The 26495-nt window shown below is 35.4% G+C and overlaps 1 protein-coding gene across 1 annotated transcript in view; it reads right to left on the bottom strand.

Moving 5' to 3' along the window:
- LOC120526647 (triadin-like) overlaps positions 1-26495 on the bottom strand; it is a 200871-nt gene that overhangs the window by 137793 nt on the left and 36583 nt on the right. The window contains exons 5-7 of the mRNA XM_039749804.1: positions 23378-23413; positions 21475-21507; positions 16971-16991 (exon numbers count right to left, since the gene is read on the bottom strand). Of these exons, the coding sequence (XP_039605738.1) occupies positions 16971-16991; positions 21475-21507; positions 23378-23413 (90 nt within the window). The remainder of the gene's footprint in view (positions 1-16970; positions 16992-21474; positions 21508-23377; positions 23414-26495) is intronic.

The following is a 26495-nucleotide window of genomic DNA, read 5'->3' as shown; positions in this document are numbered from 1 at the left end:
TAACGTAACATGATTGTCAATGTAATTGTTTTGTCACTGTTGTGAGTGATGAGTGTTGCTGTCATATATATATATATATTTACACACACATAAACATATATATATATACATATCTATACAGTACATATACACATATATACACATATATATATATCTACATATACACACATACATATACATACACACACATATATATATATACATACACGCACACATATATAAACATATATATACATATACATACATATCTACATATATACACACCCAGCTATTTCGTATCAATGCAATACGCTGCTTGTTAAAACGGATAACTCCTGCTCTTACGTGCAAGTCTGCGTGGATATTCTGAACTATCGTATTTGTTCAAGTTCTATTTAAATTTTAAATAGAAGGAATTTTTATTTAGTCGACAGAAATATCTTTGGTAGGAATGGTAAAAACAGACAGGAATATTATTCGTGAATAAATCAACTCAAACCTTAAATAACTTAAAAGAACAAACATTCAAATTTCTTTACTCTTATGTAAATTTATATAAAAAATAAACTTAGATTTTAAATATCCCAAAAGATTTTGCTCTCCATAAAAATATATCCTTTCAAAATTATACAAATTCAAATATGAACATGCTGCATAACAAAACCTGGAAATATAAATAAAATGTGTTCCTTTCAGCAATAACAAATCAAATCATTCAGTTGTCTTTGCTCATATGTCATTTTAGAGCTGGACGCCTGGCATCTATTTTTGGCAACAGGTTCGTTTCTGTTTGGTGTGTTAGTCTTTATCACTGAGAAGAGCTTCTCACACAGATATGTGCTACCAAACATGCACAAGGTTCGAGCCGCATGTAGACGGACTTTTTTTGTTCTTCAAAGTCACCAAAGCGCCGTGCAAACTCAGTGTGCTCGGTTTATCAGCAAAGTGCGTATTTGGGAACACCGTAGTGACGACTTGGTTTAACATTACTTGGCAACAGGGAAAGTTGCACTGGTGCATTTGTGTCTCCCATAAAAGCAACTTCACTTGAAATCACTTTGTGATTGTGCACGGGTTAAAACGTCCTCTGAAGTGTCAGATTCTTATTTAATTATGCTGCTTTCTGTATCTTCTGCATTGCATTCAGGTCTTTCAGCCTCACTGATGAGCACCTGCAATCCATCCTGAGAATCTCCACAACACAGAACTCCCTGATGTTTTGTCTCATAGTGCCGTCTTAGATTAAATTCTGTAATTACAGCCACATTAGCTCCACAAATGAGACACATGGGTTCAGTAAACATATACTCAGCCTCCCATCGGTTTTTAAAGGCTCTATTTTCAGAATCAACTTTTCTCTTCAGCATCGTGTGAGCTAGCCGCAATAACTTGCAGCATCATAAGCTAGACTTGATTAACGCGGTAAGTGTTCGGCAAGGCAGCTGAAGCGCTGCATTATGGGATCTGTAGTTTATTGTGTTACCAGCGCTTCATATACCCGGGCTTTAATAACAATAATACAGTATATAAAATGATCTCGGATATAATTACACGCCGGGCCGGATGTGGCCTGCGGCCCTTGAGTTTGACACATAAGGACTAAATAGAACTTGAAAAGATATATTTTTCAAATGTGATCGCAATTCAGATAGAGTTGGCGACACTACAGCCTGCATGCCTCAATAAGTCATCCTCCCTCGCTCTTACTTTTTACCGTTCATCTAATGATTACACCGAGTATGGCTTTACCAAAACAATCATTGATGGCGAATAAAGTATCCATTATTCGAGTATGTAGATCGGGATATATATATATATACATATACATATATATATATATACCCGCGTATTGCAGCAGAGAAGTAGTGTGTTAAAAAAGCTATGAAAAAGAAAAGGGAACATTTTAAAAATAATGTAACATGACTGTCAATATACAGTATTTGTTTTGTGAGTGTTACTGAGTGTTGCTGTCATCAAGGATTTGATTATCATTATTTCTTTCAATCAGGTTCGTATTTGTAGGATGTGTTGTGTTCAAGTTACATTCCGTGTTTGTCAATCGTTGTAAAGATGACAGGTTTCATTCATCGATTCGTTTCTTACTGCATCAATAAACAGCTCGTCTTCTTCTTTATCTGAGACCTGACACACTGCATGCACGGGTTTTTACACTGTCTTCCTTTAGCGGGACATTGACTTTTTCCAACATGTGCTTTGTTTCCGCAGTAGTTGGATTTACGTATGAATATGCTTGTATGTATCAAGCGCTTCATATTTTTTGCTGCCTTTTCAATTGTGTAATTGGTTTTGTTCAGCTCTTTGGAACTGTTGCTTTTATCTGTGCACTGCGTCAGTTCACGTGAGCTGCTCGGTGTACATGCATCGAAGGTTCCCAGCTGTGCTGGTGCCATCTCGTGCTATGTCCATGGCTGTATTTAATGTTACCTTAGTCCTGGCACTTAAAACTTTCTCTCGCAGTTTCGCTGAGTTTGTGTCAAACACCACCCTGACCATCTTATCTTCCTCTCCATAAGCACAGTCCTTCACCCGTGAATATTTACCCGTGGCAGTTTGCTATTGGATTGCCGCTGACGGACGGCCTTATATAGGTGGGCACTAAATTACAAGCGCCAGCGGCAGCCTGTCTATGAACGTAATTTAAAGTGTAGGTTTACATCGTGCTTTGTTTCCGAAGTAGCAGAACTCATGAATATGGTTGTATATGTCACTCGCTCGCTTCTTATTGTTTCGCTGCCTTCTCAATTATATAATGCATGTTTTCTTAAGCGCTTTTTTGAGGTCTTCCTGGTTTTCTATGTACTGCGTGATTACGTGGGAGGCGTGATGATGTCACACGAAACTCCGCCCCACGGCGTTCAAGCTCATCTCCATTACAGTAAGTGGAGAAAAACTGCTTCCAGTTATGACCATTACGCGTAGAATTTCGATATAAAACCTGCCCAACTTTTGTAAGGAAGCTGTAAGGAATGAACCTGCCAAATTTCAGCCTTCCACCCACACGGGAAGTTGGAGAATTAGTGATGAGTCAGTGAGTGAGTGAGTGAGTGAGTGAGTGAGGGCTTTGCCTTTTATTAGTATAGATAAAAAATAGAGAGTGAGAGAAAGAGAGAGCCTGTTAACATTTGTAAAGGATGCTTTTCTCACTGTTAGCAATGTTAAAGATTTTGACGAGAATTTTTGGCTCTCATTTTATCTGCAGTCTGACATAATTAGGCAATGTGTTTCACCAGCCTATTGTGCTGCCTGATGGCTAATGCTGTTTCGATGAACTTGAACATAAACTCTCTACACCTTAAAACCAGTTCAACTATAAGGCAAACAGTGAGTGTCTTCTATCTGTTCAGAGTTATATTCTTATGAAAAAAAAATGTTCAACATTATATTATGTAAAACGCATATGTATGTTTTCTTCCTCTTTCCCTGATCTGTTATAATTATCTGACAAATGAACAGCAGTTAATGGAAAACTGCATGCTCAATGGAGTGTACCATCCCATGCTGAGTGAATGCCGTGACATAATTTCAGCATGTGATTTTTATTTTTCTGTCTCATGCTGTCTTATTCAAATGATACTGTATTATTCTGTGGGTGTAAATCAAGCACTAATATGTTACATACAGTCATTATCTTCCTTCATTGTCAGCAAATCTGCACCTACAGTATATATATATATATATATATATATATATATATATAATAATAATAATAATAATATATATACTGTAATAATAATATATGCTGTATGTGCAGATCAACTACAAACCCTTCTGTTGCAACCAGGCATTTATCCAAATACTTCATGGCTCTCAAGATAATATGTAGAATTGTGATGTTTAATTGGGAATGTCCTTTTCAAAGCACATAGTTGCTTCTCTTTTTCTTTGAGATGTATAATATAGATGTTTGTATTATATTTTCCACCATTGTGTGTATATTACTTGATCCTGCTTTCTCTATTAACGGGTTGTGGGGGGTCACCCTATCCCAGTACCATAAGGCATATATGTGAATGTACACATAAATAATAACCAGGCTGAACTCAGGTTCCTTTAGTAATTATGCAATAATGATTACACCAGTATGTCACTCATTTTATTATTCTTGATACAGCAAACAGTATACAACTGGTGTTTGAGTTTATGTGTATTTATACGTTTAATCCTACTTTCAACGAGTAAGTAGAGAAATCCTCTTCTTGGGAACAACAGATAAGCACTTTAAGGAGGAGCTGAGCTTCTTTTAAAGGTTTATTTCTAATGTTAAGCCGGTAAATATAATGCTGGACAACTTCTGCCAAGTTCCAGTTATTTTCTGCTTTGTCTTGCTATTTAGTGGAGATTCTGACTGTTTCAGAAAACTATGGACATTTATATGCTGGACCACTAGGGCTGGCTAAGTTTGTGTGATTTACTGCTTAGATTCTAGTCCAAGAAATCTGGCTAGAGACTGCTGTTTCTGTTACTCTATATTGGGAACAAGGTGGCTTTTGTTTTGCCTGGTTTGCTGAGACAAGCTAAGCAGCCTAATCCATGCCCTCTCATGGCAACCCAGTACATCTGTTTGTTTCTGTTGAAGAATTTCATTACCTGAAAAACTGGATGATAAATGGCTTCCTAATCCATCACCCATTTAACCTCACTATCAACATACTTGGTAATATATCTAGTACAGCTCAAAATACTTTCTTTACACTTTCACTATTATTATTATTATTCCTATTATACATTCTGTGTACGTTACCATTTTTTTCAGACTAACAGACTAAATATCTTTAGCAGTAGAGTAACGTAAGCAGAATAGAGAAATTGTAGTATTAACAGGAGGAAAGCAAACTATATAAAATGAAGTACGACACAGAAAGTTCTGCATATTAATAGATTTCGGAGTACCATAAAACAGTAAATTGCAAAAAGCACATTGTCATGTACTTTTTTAATCAGTATTTTCAGATCACATACAGCATAATGGAACTTGATTGTTTTGGCATACCATGATAGTATTAAAACTAATTAACCAAAACATAAGTGATTTGATGAAAAAAAAATCTATACTGCATTCATGCCTCCCAAATTAAAGAGGGATAGCACTGGAGCACTGCTTTTATTGTTTCATCTTCACAATACTTAAACTCAAGTTCATTTTAAGAGCAGGGTATCTTATTTCTTGAGTATTTATGGGTTTCCTTATACACTTCAGGGTATAACTGGGTAAGTTGGGCGATGGACTGCTTCTCTGTCTCGAGATTATTCCTAAAGTCTGCCCCAATTATTCAAATGAACGTGTCATAAAGTGTGATTCATGTGTTATCATATTTATATTCAGATCAGAACAATTTAACAAAACATTAATCTAAGAGGCTGGCACCCTGCCCGGGGTTAGTTTTCTGCCTTGCACCCTGTGTTGGCTGGAACTGGCTTCAGCAGACCCCCGTGACCCTGTAGTTAGGATATAGTGGGTTGGATATTGGATGGATGGATGCATTAATCTAAGATTATCTACTGTATTTAGACAAACGAAAACATTAAAAAAGCAAAACAGTCAAATTGAAAATAGTGTTACAGTGGGACTAAAATGACCAGACATTTACATAATTCAGTAGGAACTGATGTTAGTCTGGAAATTTTAATGATACATATTAGCAATTTAAGATATTTTCTTATCTTGTGGGGAAAAAGTTCCCTCACCTAATAGTCCAAATGAGTGCTTGTAGCTCTTATGCTGGTAGGCTGTGACTTCCTGGTATCCAATACATATTACATATTAATGTCAGTGACACTGGCCAGAATAAACACAGTTAAAAAAATGAATGGACTAACACATGGATAAATGAAAGTGTGAATGCATACTTAAAGCTGACGTTTTATGCATAGTCATGCTAATAATTACTATAACAATACCTATATAAATTGGTGTATTTTGAATATTATCTTTGATGTTTTGTTGCACTCCTGTTACAAAACAACAAACTACTTATATACTCGCGAATAACTTCTCCCACGGATAAGTCCGGACTTGATTTTACTGTATAACTTCTGGTATTTTATAATGTTGGTCGTATAAGTCGAATGTGGGAAACTCACGCTATTGTCTAAGAGATTATGATATGCTAATGCCCACATGGGAGAGTAACCACGGGGCACACTGCCTTTTTCTTCTATGTGGGTGCGGCAATGCGCTGTATCAGCACATGCTCCTAACATCTCTCTCTCTCTAGTGTGACCACACGGTAATACCCAAACTATTCTGAAGCGACGTTTGCACTGTTTTGTGTATTTTGTATCTCACACCCTCATACACCTTTATTGGAAGAGTATCCCTTATCTACGATTGAGTGTTCAATCAGGAGAAAATATGAAGCTGGTTTTAAATTAAACATTGTTGAAATAGTGAAAGAAATTTGGAACTGCACTGTTGAAACAAAATTTGATGTGTCTGAGAAACTGATGCGACATCGGAGGAGGCAAGAAGATGTAAAAAAAAATGTATGTGTCGCATTTTTGAATGGGCGTATAAGTCGGGGTCTGATTTTATGATTGATTTTTCGGGTTTCAAGACCCAACTTATACGTGAGTATATATAGTATATTACAGTACAACATGAACCAGAGTATACTATATGTGGATAATAAAGTAAACTGTTATTAATAAACTGCAATTTTCCATTTTACTTTTTTAGTAATAATTTATATTACTCTGTTTTATTCAGCTTCTGGTTTTTTTCTGCTTTGTAGGAATGAAGGGGACGAATTCTAAGACTGGTCAAAACTGTATATCTAAGTATGTATTGTGAATACATTTTTTAATGATTGTAATAAACACGTAATTAGGATATTGTAATAGCAAATCATTATAAAATATCCTCATTTCTGACATTGTTTTACCATTTTTATTCAAATAAAATATTGGTTTGTTTTAATGTGTTGTGGCTGTTGGCTTATAAAATATAAGGGGTCACAAGGAAATAAAGGTTGGCATAGGATGGGAACACAGCATTGACAGTGGATATGTATATTAGCATGCCAGAAAAGAAAGTAAGAGGTCACATTAGAATGCATTAAGTCCCGCACATGTAGAAAGTGCCCTAGAAGCAGTACACCTGAGAGCACCTGAAAGAGAAACAGCAAGAATGATGATCTAAGAAGCCACCACACCAGTGAGACAGAGGTTCAAGATCTGTATACAGACTAGTTGCCAAAATGATCTTAACCTTGTGTTATTTGCAAGGCACAATTTGTGACTTCAGTTTGAAAACTCTGAAGGAATCTTGTAATCATTTGCACCCTGCAGTAAAACCAAATAATTACTGAAATATAAGTTTCTCATTTTAACAATATGATGGATATAGTGCATATAGTTTTTTTTTAATTTACACAAATTGTAATTTATTTCTCTTCATGTACTCAAGAAAAAGTGAGTGACGCTATAAACTGTATAAGCACATAAGTTACTGGATTAGTAACTGTCAGTTACTAATACTTATGAGTGTCCATTAAAGTATATAAAAATATAAGAACTTCAAGGCATTTGAAAGGCAAGTAGATAAAAACAAATATGAAATCCAAATGCAGTACTATACACACAATAAATGACCTTGAACTATATCTTCAAATTGGTGGTCGTGTAATTTTGTTGTTCTGTTTCTTAACCTGAACAAGATCAATAAAGGATATCTCTGCTTTTAATACATACTAATCAGCTACCTTATCCTAAAATGTGGCAAAGCTTGAAATCTTGTGTACAGTATATGGACAAGCATTTAGTGCAAAAGTATGCTGAATTACATTTTGCAAATAGCTTACTCTATAAATTACACTAGAGGGCACTATTGTATTGAGGTCTATAATTGGAGAATTCTGAAACTGGCAGAACTGCGACTTGGATCTAATGTACTTTTGATTTATTGCAGTAAACAAGATTAACAAAGAAAAAAAAGAGAAAATGCAAATCTGAAGATATAGGGATATAATAAGGGGGAATTAAGAATAAAACAAAAAGTTCTGTGCTTGGTAGAAGCATACTGTACATCAGTTCTAAGTAATTTGAAAGCTACAAAAGAATATTAAAACTAGTGTTGATTGACCTTTAAAATTACTTTTGATACAGATTACATTTTAATCAATAATGTTAGTAGTAAATAATGTGCAGAGAAATGGTTCATGGACAATTTCCTTGGGTGAGTTAACTGGTTGAAAGATGAACTTAACTTCTGAATACTGAGTGACAAAAGACTGTCTCCATGTTTATACAATGTCCTCGGGGTTTTATAATTCAGTATTGTTTGCACTATTCTTTTAACAGTTAATACATTTTCCAGAGCTATTAATGGTTGAAAACCCTTCATATAAATATAGAGTGGCAGATGGCCAGGGCCCTTACCTGGCTGGGACACCCTGATTATGGAAGGACCAGGGGAGAGAGTATTGACCATTTCTCCCCAACCTACTTAGGGCAGCCCCCTTGGTTTCCAGCAGGGCCACAGGTCATGAGCATAGAAGCTCAACCCTTCTGGGGCCTATGACCACTGCTAGTGGGAGCCTTTACATTTGCAGGGCCCTATTTGGCAACGCTTCTGCCACACCCAGATGTGCTGCCAAAAGCAGCTCGTTGGAAACCTGGAGTCCTTCTGGGTGCCCTATAAAAAGGGGCCAGTCTCCAGAAGTCAACGGCCAGAGTTAGGAGGAAGAGGACAAAGCCTGAGGAGGACTGAAGGTGGAACGACTGGCAGCAATAGGGACTGTGTTGGGCTCTGTGACTTGCCGTGGAAGACAACAGTGTAAATAAACCGTGTGCTGTGTAATAATTGGTGTCCTGCCTGTTTGTGTCTGGGTTAGGGCGGCTGTATGAGCCCTGGGCATCAAAATAGCTATATTTTCTTTATACTGAGTTGTTCAAATACCAAGATAAAACTGTGAAGGTGAGTCTATTAGTACTGCAACAAATGTAATTATTTTACTATTATTCTAGCTTTTCTCACAACAGGAAAAATTTGACCATGATATGGCATATTTAGAAAGTATTGCATTATGGTTAACATCTACCAATAAATAGAAATCTTCCTGTTTTGCAGAAGTCTGTTAGTGAAAAAGAAAATGTCTATAGGCACACCAGCAAAAACCCAATGTTTACAATGTAATCAATTTCAGTTTGAAAGTCAATCAATTTTGCAACTATATCATAAAACTTTTAAAGCCCAATTCAGGCAAATGAAAACATTTTACTGGTGATTTTTGGGTACTTGAAAGTTGATAGTGATAAAAGCCAGCAAAGCAGCACAATGCAAACAAGTAAAAAATGCAGTGAACTACGCTCAACGAAAACAACCTTATACCACCAGCAAAATGCCTACAGACTGAAGAAGCACATCATCTCTAAGCCACAGCTACACCACAGAAGCAGTCAGCAGCATCCATTACTTTAAATGAAACATCTTCAAATGTGGTGTCTTCATTCTGCTATCTCATCATATCTTTATCTAAGCATGCTTTGATATCCTCTCTGATGATACATTTGGTTTATCTGTCCAAAGCATTAAAGATAGTTGTGCCCAACGCTGTTCTCTGGTATAAGTGAGAAAAGCAACTCACACACCTCAAAAAGGCCAGAAATGTGTCCAGCAACAATTTTGGTTGGACATACAGGTAAAATTGAGGGACTAAAGTTCATCAGATTTTTCACCTCGACTTCAGATTCGGCCTGTGAGGTCGATCTCTCCTCATTGAGTGCCTTACACATGAAACACCAATTTGGCTGCAGAGTGATGAAATAATAATGAGACAGGAAACTAAGAAGTTGAATATTAGACCCCCAAGTATGCAACTCACTTATCCATACTGAGAACAGATACTTAACACTCAGCAACATGTCTGGTGATCCTTTTTAATAGTGAGACCATAATTTGAAGAGCAAATGTTTTCAGTTTTGATATTAAAATAGCTTCTGGAATTCACAGTATTTGTTTATAAGGCTCTTACTGGACCTTCATTTTTACTTTGATCCTGTAAATTATCACTGCTAATATTTATTCTGTAATTAGGTTTATTAAAAGAATAATATATCCAATAATTTCAAAAGTCATTATTGTTTTCTTAAATCAAATCAAATATCCTGTTATTGTCAATTCACTATATGTACAGAACATACAGAAGAATCGCAATACTGTTTCCCTCTCATCTTCGTAGTACAATAAAATATAAAATAAAATATATAAAAAAGTATATAGGTATAATATATAAAATAAATAAAATTAAAACTTGTAAAGTAAACCTAAGTACAATGTGCAATAGTCAGTAGTGCAAAAGCCACTTACAGTAAAATGTGAGAAAGTGCATTATAGAGTAGCTTATGAGATGTACAAAAAGACAGACAGTTAGCAGCAGGTGTAATATCAAGTCTTTATATAATACCAGCTGAAGTACGGTATTTGGTAAATAATGACTCTTGTTATGGTCCAGGGGCAGGGGGCAAGGTAGTAGACAGAGTTCAGCATCCTAACAGCTTGGTGGATGAAACTGTTTGACAGTCTTATGGAGTGCACCCGGAGGCTCCGTTACCTTTTTCCTGAGGAGAGGGGGCTGAAGAGGGAAGAATAAGGGGTGGGAATATTCCCCAGCAATGCTAATGGTTCTACGGGTGAGGCGGGTGTGGAAAATGTCCTTGAAGGAGGGTAGTGGGGCACCAATAATCTTACAGGCCGCATTCACTATACATTGCAGGGACTTCCTACAGGAGGCAGTGCAGCCTCCATACCACACAGGGATGCAACCAATGAGGATGCTCTTGATTGTGCCCCGGTAGAAAGAGCACATGATGGAGGGTGGAATTTGCACTCTCCTCAGTTTGTGTAGGAAGTAGAGGCGGGTTTGAGCTTTCTTGGCCAGTGATGTAGTGTTATCTGACCAGGAGAGGTCCTCGGAGATGTACGTCCCCAGGAACTTGGTACTACTCACCCTTTCCATAGCTACACCGTTGATGGGCAGTGGGGGCTGCTGAGAATGACCTCTCCTGAAATTGACCACAATCCCTTTGGTCTTACCCATGTTCAGAAAGAGATTGTTGTCTTTACACCACTGGAACAGTTGGCTCACCTCGTTTCTATAGTTGGCTTCATCATTATTGGTGATGAGGCCGACCAGGTTGTATCGTCCGCAAACTTGACAATCTGATTGGAACTGTAGATTTGTACACAGTTGTGGGTCTGCAGAGTAAAGAGTAATGGGCTGAGCACACACCCTTGTGGGGTCTCTGTGCTCAACGTGATGGTCTTAGAGGTGTTATTGCCGACTCGCACATTTTGTGGCCTCCCTGTAAGAAAGTCCAACACCCAGTTGCAGAGAGAGGTCTTGAGTCCCAAGTGGCTGATTTTTTGTATTAACTAAAGAACATTTCTGTAATTGATTAGATTGGATTTAGTATAAAATCTTTATCGTCACAAACACTGCAAAAGCGCAGTGAAATTCTTGTGCCATAGTTGCAATGATGTATTAATAAATACAACAGTAGCAGAAGATAAAAAACTGAATAAAAAACATTAATAAATAAATGCAGTAAGTAAGATAAGGGTTAAAAACAGGGTAAATTACAATACAATTACACAAAAACCAGAAGGTGGGTACAGTACACAGTGCATGGCAGGTAAGATTAGCTTACTGGGAATTCAGTGACTTTATGACCTGGGAGAAGAAGCTGTTCCTGGAGCAGGTGGTGCAAATATTGAGGCTCCAGTAGCACTTCCCAGAAGGCAGAAGTGAGAACAGGGGTTGAGCTGGATGGCTGCCACCAGAGAGATGGATTCAAATCACTCCAGACATCTGGTTAAGAAGATGGTATGAAGCTGTGGAAGGTCACCCTAATGAATTTAGAAGTAATATGGACGGTCCATTGGAGGAGTTTGCAATCCTGACAGGTCAGGTTACCAAATCAGAGGATTCTACTATACGGAGGATTCTACAGTTTCATCAGATTAAACTATTTTTATATTTTATAAACAAAATCCTAAAACACTGCAACCTGTTTGAAAAGTTTCAGGCTTAATTTTGCACAAGTCCTATCACGGAAATAGACATAGGTCATATGCAATTAATGCTATAATCACTATTCTTTCTAGAGATTAATGCATATTTTAGAAAGATGAATTCAATCTTTCATTAAATCATTTGCAGAATTAGTTTGATCTCTTATTCACTGTCATTAGGTAGTTTACATTGTGCCTATTAAATGGTATCTATTATGTGATGAAGTTTGATGATATGGTATGATGCTCCATAGGGGCCAATCTCTTGCTATAGTGAAATTAAGAAATAACATTTAGTAAAACAATAATCATCTTGAGTTGTGTACTGAAGAACCTCATGTGTACTATAGTTATTAATAAATACTAATAAAACTGATCTCACTGAGCTATGAAGGATAATGATACAAAATAGTACTAATAATAGCCAACTCTTAAATGCTGTGTAAAAAGAAATCTATTCTTTTCACTAAGCATTTTTCTTTCCTTTTTCTCTTTTTTTCGCAAAATAACACCTTCTTCCTCTGTTGACCAGCCTGCCCTGACCTCATACATCTTTCTTGCAGAGAGGACTTCACTTTGTCACCAACAAATCGTCTCCTCGATCAGACCCTATATTTAATGCAGTAGCAACTTACTATGCTTACCCCACTTCTTGAATACATTTAGTTCAAAATGATGCTGTGAGAGTCTTGATATTCCACTCAGGTTACTTGCCTACAGTGACCTCTTACCAAATAATGAATTGTTTTCAGATCTAAGTAACTGACTTATAAAAGTGTTTGTTCCAAAACTTTTTATACATTTTAAAAATACTTGCTTTTTGTTGTGGCTATAATTGGGGTCTATGGAGCATCAATGTAAATGCTGAAATTAATGTATAATGTTAACTATTATTAAAACCTTGTGAGGTTAGTTTTAAAGAAATGGACAGTGCAAGAGGAACTGAATTAAACTGAACATGCAGTTTCCAATCAGTTTCTACTGTTGTGAGATAACTGAAGCTTTGTCACAAAAACAAAATCAAGAAGAACTAAAATTTAACTTCAACTTTAGAATGTTTTTCTTGAGGGGAGAATATTTCACGTCTTAGCACAATGCTATAAAGGGCACCATCATTTTTGAAGCATGTTGTTTATTGTTGCCATAGTGTTGCTATGCTTAGATGACTGGGGTTTCACAGTGTGTGACATCACAGACATAACAAGATGAACGTTGGTGTCATGTACTTCCTAGTTATCTGAGATTGCAAATTCTTCTTAAAAAGTCTAGAATGTGACTTATGTTTATTACACCTACTGTAAAACTAACCCATATTGAAAAATTCTCAACAACATCTCTACCATCACAGTTGTCTTAGGGATTTTAAGCTGCCCTCCCAGATGTTAAAGACTTTCTATAAATCAACTCTCTGCAATGTGTGGTGTGGTGAGCAGAAAACACTACTGGGTGGGCACTCTATAATTTCCAGGTCATCTATACCATGTGATGTTGGACCATGGCAAAAAAAAAAAAAATATCAGAGATATCAGCCATCCCAACGACTGGCCACTTCTCCATTCTGCATTCAGAGAAATGCTACTGCTGCCTGAAGATCGGTTCGTAGAGACTGAGGAGGAGGAGCTTCTTTCTGCAGACCAGCCACATTCTAAATGAGGACAATGCGTAGAGCTACTGTACTGTATATGCTGCCCTATAGCTAATTTAAATAGTTCATAGGTTATTTATTATACAGTAAATTTTTGTAACATTAATCAAATGTTGCCATTGTCCATATTGATATTTACTAATATTTAAAGTGTCAAGTATATAATATTTATTGTCTTTTTATATTCCTATAATGCACAGTCAACTAAGCATTTTGCTACATGTTGTACTGTGTATAACTGTATGCGACAAAGTATGATTTGATTTGTTTGTTTTGAGCTATGACTATGTTTTTAGATTTTTGTTATTGCTTTGGGACCAGTTTATTTATCTTCATATTTTGTCAAACTTTGAGTATGTTACAGCATCATTTCAACTCCTAAACCTAACCAAAAACAAAACTAGAACACAACCACTAACAAAACAACTACAAAATGGCAGTGCCCACAGGAAGATACAAAAATATTTGAACACCTTCAGAATAAGATTTAATGTGAAAACAAATGGAAGAATTGTATTCAGGGGCTTAAAAGGCCCTGGTGATTGAGAAAGACTTCAAAATAATGTTTCGGAAACATAAAAATAAAACTTAAATAAAGGCTAATCATAACACGTTGAAGGTAAAATACAGTCAAAGACACAATGGACAGGGAATGAAGTCAAAATGCTTTGTCTACTATTATTTTGTATACAGTTTTTAAATTTCAGGTATTAAATATTTCAAAATGTCAAGAGATATGCTCTGTATATATGTGGCAAAATTACTATTTTAGGATTTATCAAAATGAGCATAAACAAATAATAATTAACATAAAGTATGGGACAATAGGAATTTTTAATAAAGAGTACAGTTCATTTCTGTTTTATCTATAAGGTATGCAGTACAGCAGTGAGTTCAACTGGTGAACGTTCTGTTATAAAAGCACTTAAGCTACAGGTGACAGAAATAATTGTAAGTGTAAGAAAGCTGCATCCTTCTATAAACCAGTAATTTTCTGTTTAGTTGACTTGTATTTATTTCCTAATTGAAAGAACAGCAAAGCCATTTCATTGAAATGAAGTTTTCAAGGCTAAGCACATGAACACCTTCTGGCTGAAGGCCCGCTACAGTAAAATAGTGAATGCTCTTCTTTTCTGTATTACAGATCTTCATAATAAACCATATATTCAAACTGGTGAGCTGCAATTTAGAGCCAAATAATCTTTGTCCATTAAATGAGATAAGAACAATCTATTCAAAAACTAAAATATATCATTATAATCTGTGTGTAAAATAACAAAGTACATTATAATTATATTAGTAGAATTTGTTTTAACAATTTTGAATAATATATTAGGTACAGCCAAAACATTTTAAGATTGGCTGCTATGTGCTACTACTGTAGTTGTAAGTTACCATTATATGCATGTTACATGTTCTGGTCTCACACTATAATAGTGCTAAGTGTTTGGTTGTTTACTTGCACTCAGACATTGTTTAGTAAGATTGAAAAAAGGTGCACATAGTGCAGTGGCTAACTGAAAAATGTTCACTTTGAGCAACCGGCTAAAACAAAATGTTCACCAGCCTTTGGATAAATCAGCAAGAGAAATTCTATAGATTTTATAGTGCATGCAAGGTTATCAAGCACAAAGCAGTAGTGTTATTACTATTACTTGTTTACATCATAAATAATACATCATATAATAATAAATAATTACATCATATATGAATATCTTCATTGGTAGTTTTAAGAATAGGTTCCATTAAACATTTTAGTATATAACATAACCATTTCAAACTTTTAACTCATTGCATGGTCAGCCTAAATGTGCAGCCTGTAAACATCTCTGCTTTTTGCAATAAGTTAAAGTAGAACATCATTTAGTGTTACAGCTTCTTGTAAAATTGCATTTCACATTGATCATCAACAAAAAATGGGAGTTGGGAGTGGCAGAGAAGTATGTAAGAGTTGTACAGGATATGTACGAGGGAAGTGTGACAGTGGTAAGGTCTGCGGTAGGAGTGATAAATGCATTCAATTTGGAGGTGGGAATACATCAGGGATGGGCTCTGAGCCCTTTCTTACTGTATTTGCAGTGGTGATGCACAGGTAGACAGACGAGATTAGGCAAGGGTCCCCGTGGACTATGATGTTTGCGGTTGACATTGTAACCTGTAGCGATAGTAGGGAGGAGGCTGAGGAGACCCTGGAGAGGTGGAGATATGCTCTGGAGAGGAGAGGAATGAAAGTCAGCAGGAACAAGACAGAATACATGGGTGTAAATGAGAGGGAGGTCAGTGGAATGATGAGGATGCAGATGGTAGAGTTGGCGAAAGTGTATGAGTTTAAATACTTGGGATCAACAGTACAGAGTAACAGGGATTGTGGAAGAGAGATGAAAAAGAGAGTGCAGGCATGGTGGAATGAGTGGGAAGAGTGTCAGGGTTAATTTGTGACAGACGGGTATCAGCAAGAGTGAAAGGGAAGATCAACAGGTGAGACCGACTATGTTATATGGGTTGGAGACAGTGGCACTAACCAGAAAACAGGAGACAGAGCTGTAAGTGGCAGAGTAGATTGTGTTGGTTTGGACATGTGTAGAGAAGATATGCTGAATATATTGGAAGAAGGATGTTAAGGATAGAGCTGCCAGATAAGAGGAAATGAGGAAGGTCTAAGAGAAGGTTTATGGATGTGGTGAGAGAGGACATGCAAGTAAAGGGTGTAACAGACCAAGATGCAGAGGACAGAAAGATATGGAAAAAGAAGATCTGCTGTGGCAACTCCTAACAGGAGCAGCCTAAAGAAGAAGAAGGTTGATCACCAACAAAAGTCAAAGTCAGTCACTAGGAAAAAAAGGAATTGATCTACGATAGGAATGTTTTACTCATGGCCAGTTGTATGTAAATGTTCAAGACTAAGAAACTCCAGTGAACTACAATAACAATATTTATTCCCCTGGTTAAAAAAAAATACTGTATACAGAAAAGTACTTAGCTAGTTACATAGTACAATTCTGATACATCCAAATAATTGATGGCACTGTAACAGAGGATAGAACTGCAAGTTTTATATTAAAATACAAGAAGAAAAAACATTAAAATCCAATCAGTTTTTTTATGTAATGTACTTTGATTTTTAAAGGAACAATGATATCTTGATAAAACAGGAATTGACTGCATTTTAAATATGAAAGGTGTGGGTAATATGCAACCTTTTGGGACAGAAGACTGTACTGGGTGGTACAAGGAGCAACTATTTCAAGAACAGGAAAAAAAAAAATCCTGTCACTCAATAATACAAGTTTAGTTTTAATTAATATAATTTCTTACCTGCAGTTGTCACCTTTTTAGCTTTAGCAGAATAAAAAAAGGCAGAGTTAGAAACTAACAGTCAAAAAATATCAGTCTTCAATATAAAATTATTCTGATAAAGTAAACACAAACATTTTCATAGTATGTCAGATAAAATTGATTTTTTTTACATCTGGTGACAATATTTATATTATCTGTGTGGAACTGGTAATCAGGTAATTTGATCAGTGGCTTTTAACACTGATGCTAGGTTTTATTTTGTGTTTTGATACACTTTCCAAATTTCCAAATTAGCACACTGTCTATTCTTTGTTTAATTACACATCTGTGCGTGTGATTATATTCAGCACATACTAATTAATTGTGCATGATTTTCTTTACTGACCGTTTCAGTGAATTGTGTGTTGCTGTAGATGAACCAGTCGTTATCAGTTATTGTTTTATTACCAGGAATTGTTTTGATTTTATTTAGCAAAAATGGGATGATATAAAAACATTACACTTGCTTAGATTTAATTTTTTGCACTCTTCCACCACATCTCAGAGTGCATGTTAGGCTAATTGGTGACTTTACCTTGGACCTTTGTAAGTGAGTTAAGGTTGCGTGCTTGCGTGTGTGTGTGTGCGTGTCAGTGTACTCTACAAAGGACAGGATAATATAATCAAGGTTTATGATTTTTGAACAGATAAAGTGAATTAATAAAAGGATAGATATATTACTGTCATAATCTTTTATTACAGTATGCTACTGTAATTTTTATTTTTTAAGCAGCAACATCCAGTTCAATTGCCAATGCTTGAGTTTACTGATTGCCCCCAAAATTCTATTATACAACTTTCTTCAGTCTTAAGGGTATGGCATATTCTTTAGTTGTTATTCAAAGCTATTTCCATCCATGTTCTTTTAAACGTTCCTTTGGTGGCAAACGCTTAACGTTTAGAACAGACCATACTTTGATACCATTTGTCACACTACTCTTCTTAGTAGATTCTGTTTGATTGCCATTACCCACAAACCACTAGATTGGTTTAGATTCTGTCTCTCAGACCACACTCAGTTTGATCAGTTGCTCTGCTCCCCAGCTTTGGAACTCACTACCATCTGAGCTTAGACATATTGAATCCTTCTTACTTTTCAAATCTAAACTTAAAACTGATTTAAGACTGCTTTTTCTCTTTGACTACAATTGCTCTGCCTGATTTTAAATTTTGTATTTTAGTTTTGTTTATAATGCTCCTTTCATCTATTGTTCGGTGTCATTGAGTGTTTAGAAAGGTGCCTAGGAATGAATACAATGTTAATGTATTACCAACTTTTTAAACCATCATTTTCCATTTTTCTCTCCACATACCCAAATAACCAATATGTTTCTGTTTATCACAAAATTTACAACCACAGCCATATCAATCAACTCTGTATCTGTCATCTCCTCGCTCATAAAAACATCATACATCCCTCTGATCTTCCACATTTTCAAAGTAGTCTTAAAAGAAGCATAGTTTGTGCTTTCTAACATGATTAACTCTGTGAATGTCCAACTGAAACATGCTCACAATACCTCCTCAATTTGCTTATTGAGATGTACAAATGCTTACAGTTTTTCCAAAGTTAGTTAATTTTCCTCAAAACAAAGATTGCAGTTGTTTTTACAATGGGTATGAAACCAAACTGCATCATATTCATTCTTCTGGTCCTTAATGTTTATTAGCATTTTCTCATTCATCCACATTGCCTGTTCTAAAGGTTAAATTGCTGAATACATTCCAATAATCTCACTTTTCCAGTCTTCTACAAATTTCCATTACCTTACAGTAGGTCTACTGGTTGAACAACTATGAAATCTTAAAGGAAGATGCCACCCACAAATGATATTTTTATATGTTACTCAACCCATGCAATTTGTAGTGATGGCCAAGTGAACATTTTAATCTCATGTTTTCATGCAGAACTGTGATAACAAAGTTTGTGATAAGGGTTTATGATGACCAACACTGGACAACAGCAATTAATATCAAAGACATTCATGAATAAATTTTGCATTACTCATGTTGTTTAATATTCCACATGTCAAGGCATAAAGGTGTATGCTCAAAACATCTCAAACACTTATTTTTACAAAAATATTTTCAACTGGAAAACACTCTCATGAGCAAAAATTGAACATGCTCAGATGAGAGCAAGCATTTGAATGGTCTTTCTTTTGTACATTTCATACTCAACAAGTGTATTAGGTCTGGTAAAATCATAAATCTGAGGTACTCTTAAGGCCATATGCAAGTCAGGGCTATCACTTAGTACTTTTAGCTGTCTGTAATTTAGATTTTTGTAGAATTTAAGCTGTTTTAGACTTGCAGAACATTTCTGTTGATACCTTTCTTTATAGAGTTATAGTGACCTTATTCTAACCAATGATGCAGCAGTATAATTATCTTTTTTATAATTAATTGAAAAAATGCATCTTGTTTGCCATGTAAGCATTCACTGTAAATGGATTGCTTTATTAGTATTTATAAACTCTGAGCACATTTGTGTGCTTTCATCTATGCACCCATTTTCTAAACTTGCTTATTAAGTACATGGTCAGAATGAGGCAGAAGCCAGGAATAAGCTACCAATGGGATGGTATTCAGCAACAATACACATCCACACACACATCCCCCTCAGTCTTACGGGTTAATTTTTCATCTCAACTCATTCTCAGACCGGCTCAATCTAATTCATGGTTGCTGGGAGGTCAGTGACCATTAACCTGTCCTACATATTCTCAATCTATATGCTTCCATTAGGTCAGATTATCCCAGGGCACAATGTGAGCTACCACAGCTATGCTGATGACACACAGCTGTACTTATCATTAGCACCTGATGACCCAGATTCTCTGGATTCACTAACACAATGTCTGACTTGTAACTCAGAATGGATGAAAAGTAACTTTCTCAAGTTAAATAAAGAGAAAACTGAAATCTTAGTGATTGGCAATAATGGATACAATGAGGCTATTAGAAATAAACTGGATACATTAGAATTGAAAGTCAAGACGGAGGTAAAAAGCTTAGGGGTAATTGTTGACTGTAATCTGAATTTTAAATTGCATATTAATCAGATGACTAGGACAGCATTTTTTCACTTAAGAAACATAGCTAAAGTTAGACCTCTTATATTACTAAAAGATGCTGAGAAATTAGTTCACGCGTTTGTTTTCAGTCGACTAGATTACTGTAACGCACTCCTCTCAGGACTACCCAAAAAAGACATAAATCGTTTGCAACTAGTGCAGAATGCAGCTGCTAGAATCCTAACTAGGAAAAGAAAATCCGAGCACATTTCTCCAGTTTTGATGTCACTACACTGGTTACCTGTGTCATTCAGGATTGACTTTAAAATTCTGCTTATGGTTTATAAAGCCTTAAATAATCTCGCCCATCGTATATATCGGAATGTCTGACACCTTATATTCCAAATCGTAACCTCAGATCCTCAAATGAGTGTCTCCTTAGAATTCCAAGACCAAAAGTTAAAAGAAGTGGTGAGGCGGCCTTCTGCTGCTATGCACCTAAAATCTGGAATAGCCTGCCAATAGGAATTCGCCAGGCTGATACAGTAGAGCACTTTAAAAAACTGCTGAAAACACATTACTTTAACATGGCCTTTTCATAACTTCACTTTAACTTAATCCTGATACTCTGTATGTTCAATTCATCATAATAACTATTCATGGTGGCTCTAAAATCCATACTGACCCCTACTCTCTCTTCTGTTTCTTTTCCGGTTTCTTTGTGGTGGTACCTACTCAAAGCATCATTATGCTCCAACAATGATGGATGGATTAAAAGCCAAAAGTCTACGTGACCATCATCTTCAAGTCCTTCCGTGAGAACCCTAAATCCAAAGAGGACTGTTTCATTTATATTAGGTAGAATGCCCAGAGGGGACTGGGCAGTCTAATGGTCTGGAATCCCTACAGATTTTATTTTTTTCTTCAGCCGTCTGGAGATTTTTTTTTTTGTTTTTTCTGTCCACCCTGGCCATTGGACATTACTCTTATTGTATGTTAATTAATGTTGACTTATTTTATTTTCTTACTGTGTCTTTTATTTTTATATTCTTCATTATGTAAAGCACTTTGAGCTATTTTTTGTATGAAAATGTGATATATAAATAAATGTTGTTGTTGTTGTTACATGTTCTTGGAAGGTAGAAGGAAAACCAACATATCCAAGGTAAATCTCACAAAGAAAACATCTAGGTGGGAGATTCAGACGCAGGGTGCTGGATTCACAAGGCAGTAGCACTTCCCACTGCACCACTATGCTACCCAGAGATTAATTTGTATTTGCTAATTTATTTAAGTACAGAATTTTTCAACAGTGAGATGAAAATTAGTAGCTCATTGCATCTGTCTAAATGAGAGATGAGAATATGGCATTGACTTAGTGAAATTCCATCTGGAAAAGTTAATTACTATCAATAGCTCACTCAACTCACTCAAAAATGAAATACAGTATTGTTATTTTACTCTACCTTCAGTGATTACTTTTGTTTTTTCTTCTGGAGCTGAAATAACAAAGTAATGAATTATTTTTATGATGTAAAACAAACAGTTTTTGTTAAGTATGAAAGTCAGTTCCTTTTTTTACTTGTGATATTTTTTTTAAAATATAACATGCTTCTTACAAAAGCAACAAAAAAATCAGCAATAAAAAAGAAATTTAAATGGAATTCAGATTTATCTTAAATTCACCTGGATAATGTGTTATAACTAATCTTAACAAAGACTTCTCTTCAATAAACCTGCTTCTACCATTTTCTTATTAACCACAGTAATATTTTTGTATATATTTTGAACTGTGACAGTGCACACTTACCAACGTTTTACGTGACAAATCTGTTCATTCACCCATCTATTTACCATACTTGTTATGTGTACAATTTAATACCTGTGAAACTGAGAGTTTTGCAGGCTTAAGTCACAAATGGGTGGCCCAGACACAATGGGTGCAAACCCTGTTTTCATGCTCCTGTGCTAATGCTGATATTTAACTGCCAAACAGTAGCTTCTGCTATTTCTTCTATAATTTCAAAAGGGGGCTTACCGTTGTTGGCATGTATGAATAACACCAGAAAATGTCCGGGTTAAACATGCAAAATTGTAAAAAGGCAGTATGGAAAACATACAGACGTCGATGCTAATGAACCAATCATGAGTGAAGTATGGGACGATGCATAAAAGTCTGCGTCTAGCATAATTGCTTCAGGGAACTTTATTTGCTGTTGTTTTAAGATTAGATATTAAAGCATATATATTGATCAGATTCTAAAATAAGAAAATTACTCTTCATCCAAGGCAAACAGAATATATAGCCTGGTTAACAACAGACAGGGCCATGCCTTCCTTTTTCAAGAGTGTGATGAGCTCAGGTTGTAGTATATTAGGAGTGAAGTGAGGGAGCGCACACAGTGCTCCTCACATGATAAGAGAACTTCATAGAACTTTCTGGAATAGTAAAATTGAACTGGTATTTTGAGAATCGTATTGCTTCTACGCTCAGCTTTTTTCAGTTTCAACTCAGTAATATTGTTTATGTCTGAAATAAGTCTTTGCAAGTTGGCTACTTTCCAGTTTGTGCAATAAGTAAGCAAAAGAAATGCAGAACTAAAATCATTCCTTCTTGCCAACTTATTTTGCTTTAGATAAAAAAGCAACGTTTGTGTCCCTGGAACTGTTGTGCATGGTGCACAGGTCAGGATCCCTTCCCTTGTACGAGGAAGCAAATTGGCTTAACTGCCATGGCAGATTGTTCTAACATTTTAATAAGTGAATTCTTGGTAAATTCTGATAAAAATTAATGTTGAAATTTCTTGAGTTCTATGTGTATCTACTTTATAGTATATATTATTACCTTTTCTAAATAAAATCAGTTAGTTAATATACTGTACAATATATAATTCCCTCATCCTCGGCAGTGAAATCATACCTGAAAACAGACTTAATGAAAATTTTTTTGCATGCCACAAAAATAATCAACATTACCCATTTACAATATAATAATAATAAAAATAAAATCAGGAGCTCTAAAAACAGTTATATGTATAGTGCATTATTATGTATTTAAGTATATTATTTTTGTTTTCAGGGTGCAAATCGCAAATGTATGGTATGCAAATAATTTGAAAATAACTGCATATTATTTCATTAAAAATCGTATTATAATTTAGCTTATAATTGATGATGAGTGAGGGCAAGATTAATTCCCCATCTTCTGAAGGCAATTTGAAATAGTTGTTTCTCAATGTGGCACAAATAAACTAAGTTAATTACTTGCCTATATATAGAAACCAATCCAACATAAATCCTGAATGCAAATTGTGACCTCGTTTTATTTAATTAACCATTACTTGGATAATGACATGAACCACTGCCTACCTTTAATTGCTTCTGAACGAGGTATGTGCAGCCTAGCTGTAGGGAAAAAAAATATCACATCAGCATCTGAAGAAATATAAGAAAACACTTGTCTTGGAAGAAGATTATTGTTAATAAATTAATCCAGACCTGAAACTTGTAAAATAAAAAAAAATTTGTGTAATGTTATATATTTTAAGGATATTCTTTAATGTCTTAAATCTCAGACATTACTTCTTTTGGCCTTATCAGAAACAGAATGAAGGAGATGAAATCAACAGATTTAAAATGAATAAATTGTAGTAGTTTTCCACAAAGAACTATCCCAATGTAACTTTAAAATGAAAAGGCTGCAAGGAGCATAATTCTACAAGTGGTATGGAATGAATGGTAAGGAGTTCATCAGCTAAACCAATAGCTGTTTTCTATTATTTAAAACAAAGCTAAAACGAAGCTATGTATTGTTTAGCATTGTATTCATAAACATGTTGTGAAGCTGGATAGCTTTAGTAGTCAGTAAAGAAAGATTAGTCAGCAGATCCATTTCTATTTAATTATTACCTTGCCGTAATATATCTACTTTTGAGGTACTATTACTACTACTACTAAAAATGTATCCACTAGACCTCACTTCCTATTTTTTCTCAATTAAGATATCCAAGTGATAAAACACATTAGTTGCTTTAGAGTTTGCTTGTGACAGGAGATGGCAGTGTAAACAATAGAATAAAAAAATCTTTCTAAAAAAATTGCTGACACAAGAAAGCAAAATATTACAAAATTAAATGAGTGAGTAAAATAAGCATATGCTGGATTCAGCAATTTTACTTAAAGAATTTGTCACTTGTGCATGTTTTTGGAGGGGTTTGGTAATAGGATGAATAACCTATTAGCATAAAGCACCACATTAGCAATTATTAGCTGCCCAATACTTTCTTTAGAGGCAAGAATTTTCTCTTTCATTGTTATATGGGAGAAGAAACTGAATATTTTTTCAGCAGTAGATGGCAGCATTATACATAAAGATAATAAGGGCAAAAAGTTTGTTAGCAACTTCTTTAAGGACTGAAAAAACAAGTCAGAAGATGTTTTTTTTTTACTTAAAATATAACCAGCCTAGTGATAAATAACTTATTACTCCTGTGCAGTTTTTGGTAATCTAATCATTTTAATTATGATAGCACTAAAATGTAAAATGTACACAACTCCTTATTGGTTTATTTATGGATCCAACCCACCATTCATTTTCTGGAACAGATTTGAGTAATCTCATTGGCATGTTCATTGTATAGACATGTTATTGTGAAATAATGATGAGGGATCCTCAAATCAGTTACATACACATCTAAGTATCCTGTGCATACCTGGCAAAAATGTAAATCTCAATTTCATAGATAGTTATATTGATAGAACTTTTATTTGTCCCGATAGGAAATCTGGCTTTTTGCAGAAGATCGAATTCATTAATCAATCATATTACTGTATTATATTATGACAAACAACATACCCCACCACCTTAGTGACTGAAAAGAAAGAAGAATTTTGACTTGGTAATTACAGTCTCAATGAAGTATTATGCAGGCATATTGCCATCGGTATAAAGAAGCTCCTGAAGATGACACACTCCTGCTGAATGATTTGTTAGTTGAAAGTATTCAATGTTAGTGTGTCAGAGAGAGGATGTGCAGCGTGGTTTATAATGGCCATCAGTTATATTTTCATTCTCTTCTTCGCTACTCTGTCTAGGGGGTCCAGACAGTGTCCCGTAACTGAGCCTGCCTTCTTATTCAGCTTGTTAATTTGGTGTGCCTCTATTGAAATAATGTTATTCTTGTAGCTCACCATAGAATAGTAAAGCACACTAGCCATCACAGAGTTGCATAATATGTATGGTATGTCAAGGATGTCAATACACACACATTAAAGGAACATAATCTCTTAAGAAAAACAAAGTCTGCTATAGGCTTTCTTATATAATTCCTCTGTGATATTGTTGCCTGATTTCCACAAAATGTGGCACATATGATGAAAGTGACACACGAATTCAATGATCACAAACATAAAGTCCTGGGACTAGTTTTCAAACTTTTGTTGCAAAAATGTCAATATGCAGAATAGTATATCTGAATACATCATGGAATTAAGTAAAGGACAGGAATCTTATTCTTATCTTTTTAAGGTTTCTGATTAGCTGAGCCATTAGTATGGCAGGGTGTAATGCAAAAATATTTCTCCAATGTGCCATACGTGTTAGATTAGATTTAAACTGGGGGACCAATTAAGATCTGCTGTCATATGCTACAGCTTCCCCAAACCTTGACGACAGGGACTGTTGATGTATGCCTTTCACTGTAAAATTCCTTTCTACAGGCCTTCTGTGGACCCATCACTCTGTCCCAGTCTGTAAAAAGGCTTATTAGTAAAAACAAATCAGCACCACTATGCCACCTCACCTACTCTTCCTCAACAAGTGTCAGAGAAAATTACTGCACTGAAATCACAAGGTATAAGTTAAAGATCATGATTACAGATCACAAAGCAAGAACCCTGCAAATTTGTTTTTCACTAATGTTAAGTGACAGGCTAAAGGAATTAAACCTCTTTAGGCTTAAGCAGAGAAGTCTACTTGGGAACCTCATCCAGGTTTACAGAACTCTCCAAGACATTGATAAAACTGAGCCACAAGACTTCTTTCAATTAAATAGCCAATCCCATACCTCACGTGCATTTAAGATGTACACCAGGAAGCACTTGAAACAAACACTTGAAATTTCATTTAAAACAGAAACACACACAACTTTTAAAATACATCTGATTGAGATTTTGGGGGCAGATTAGTTAGCTGAGTGAGCTTGAAACAACATACAAGCCAATCCCTATCTGTCTCTGTCATTTTCCAGATGTCCTGAATCAAGTCCATGAATGTGTCAATTAATTTACTCATTGCTGCTGCTCTCTTTACACAGTGGAGATGTTCAATCTAATTTCTGTGCAGCATGTCGGATAATCATGCTATCCTTCTGCATTCACATAATCAAGCCTTTCCCAGTTTAAATGCTGGTGAAGCAATGCAACATTATTTATTCAAATAAACTTCAAATATATATATATATATATATATATATATATATATATATAT

This window comes from Polypterus senegalus, chromosome 3 (assembly GCF_016835505.1).
Source record: "Polypterus senegalus isolate Bchr_013 chromosome 3, ASM1683550v1, whole genome shotgun sequence".
NCBI lineage: Eukaryota > Metazoa > Chordata > Cladistia > Polypteriformes > Polypteridae > Polypterus > Polypterus senegalus.
This window is presented reverse-complemented; position numbering and strand designations above follow the sequence as displayed.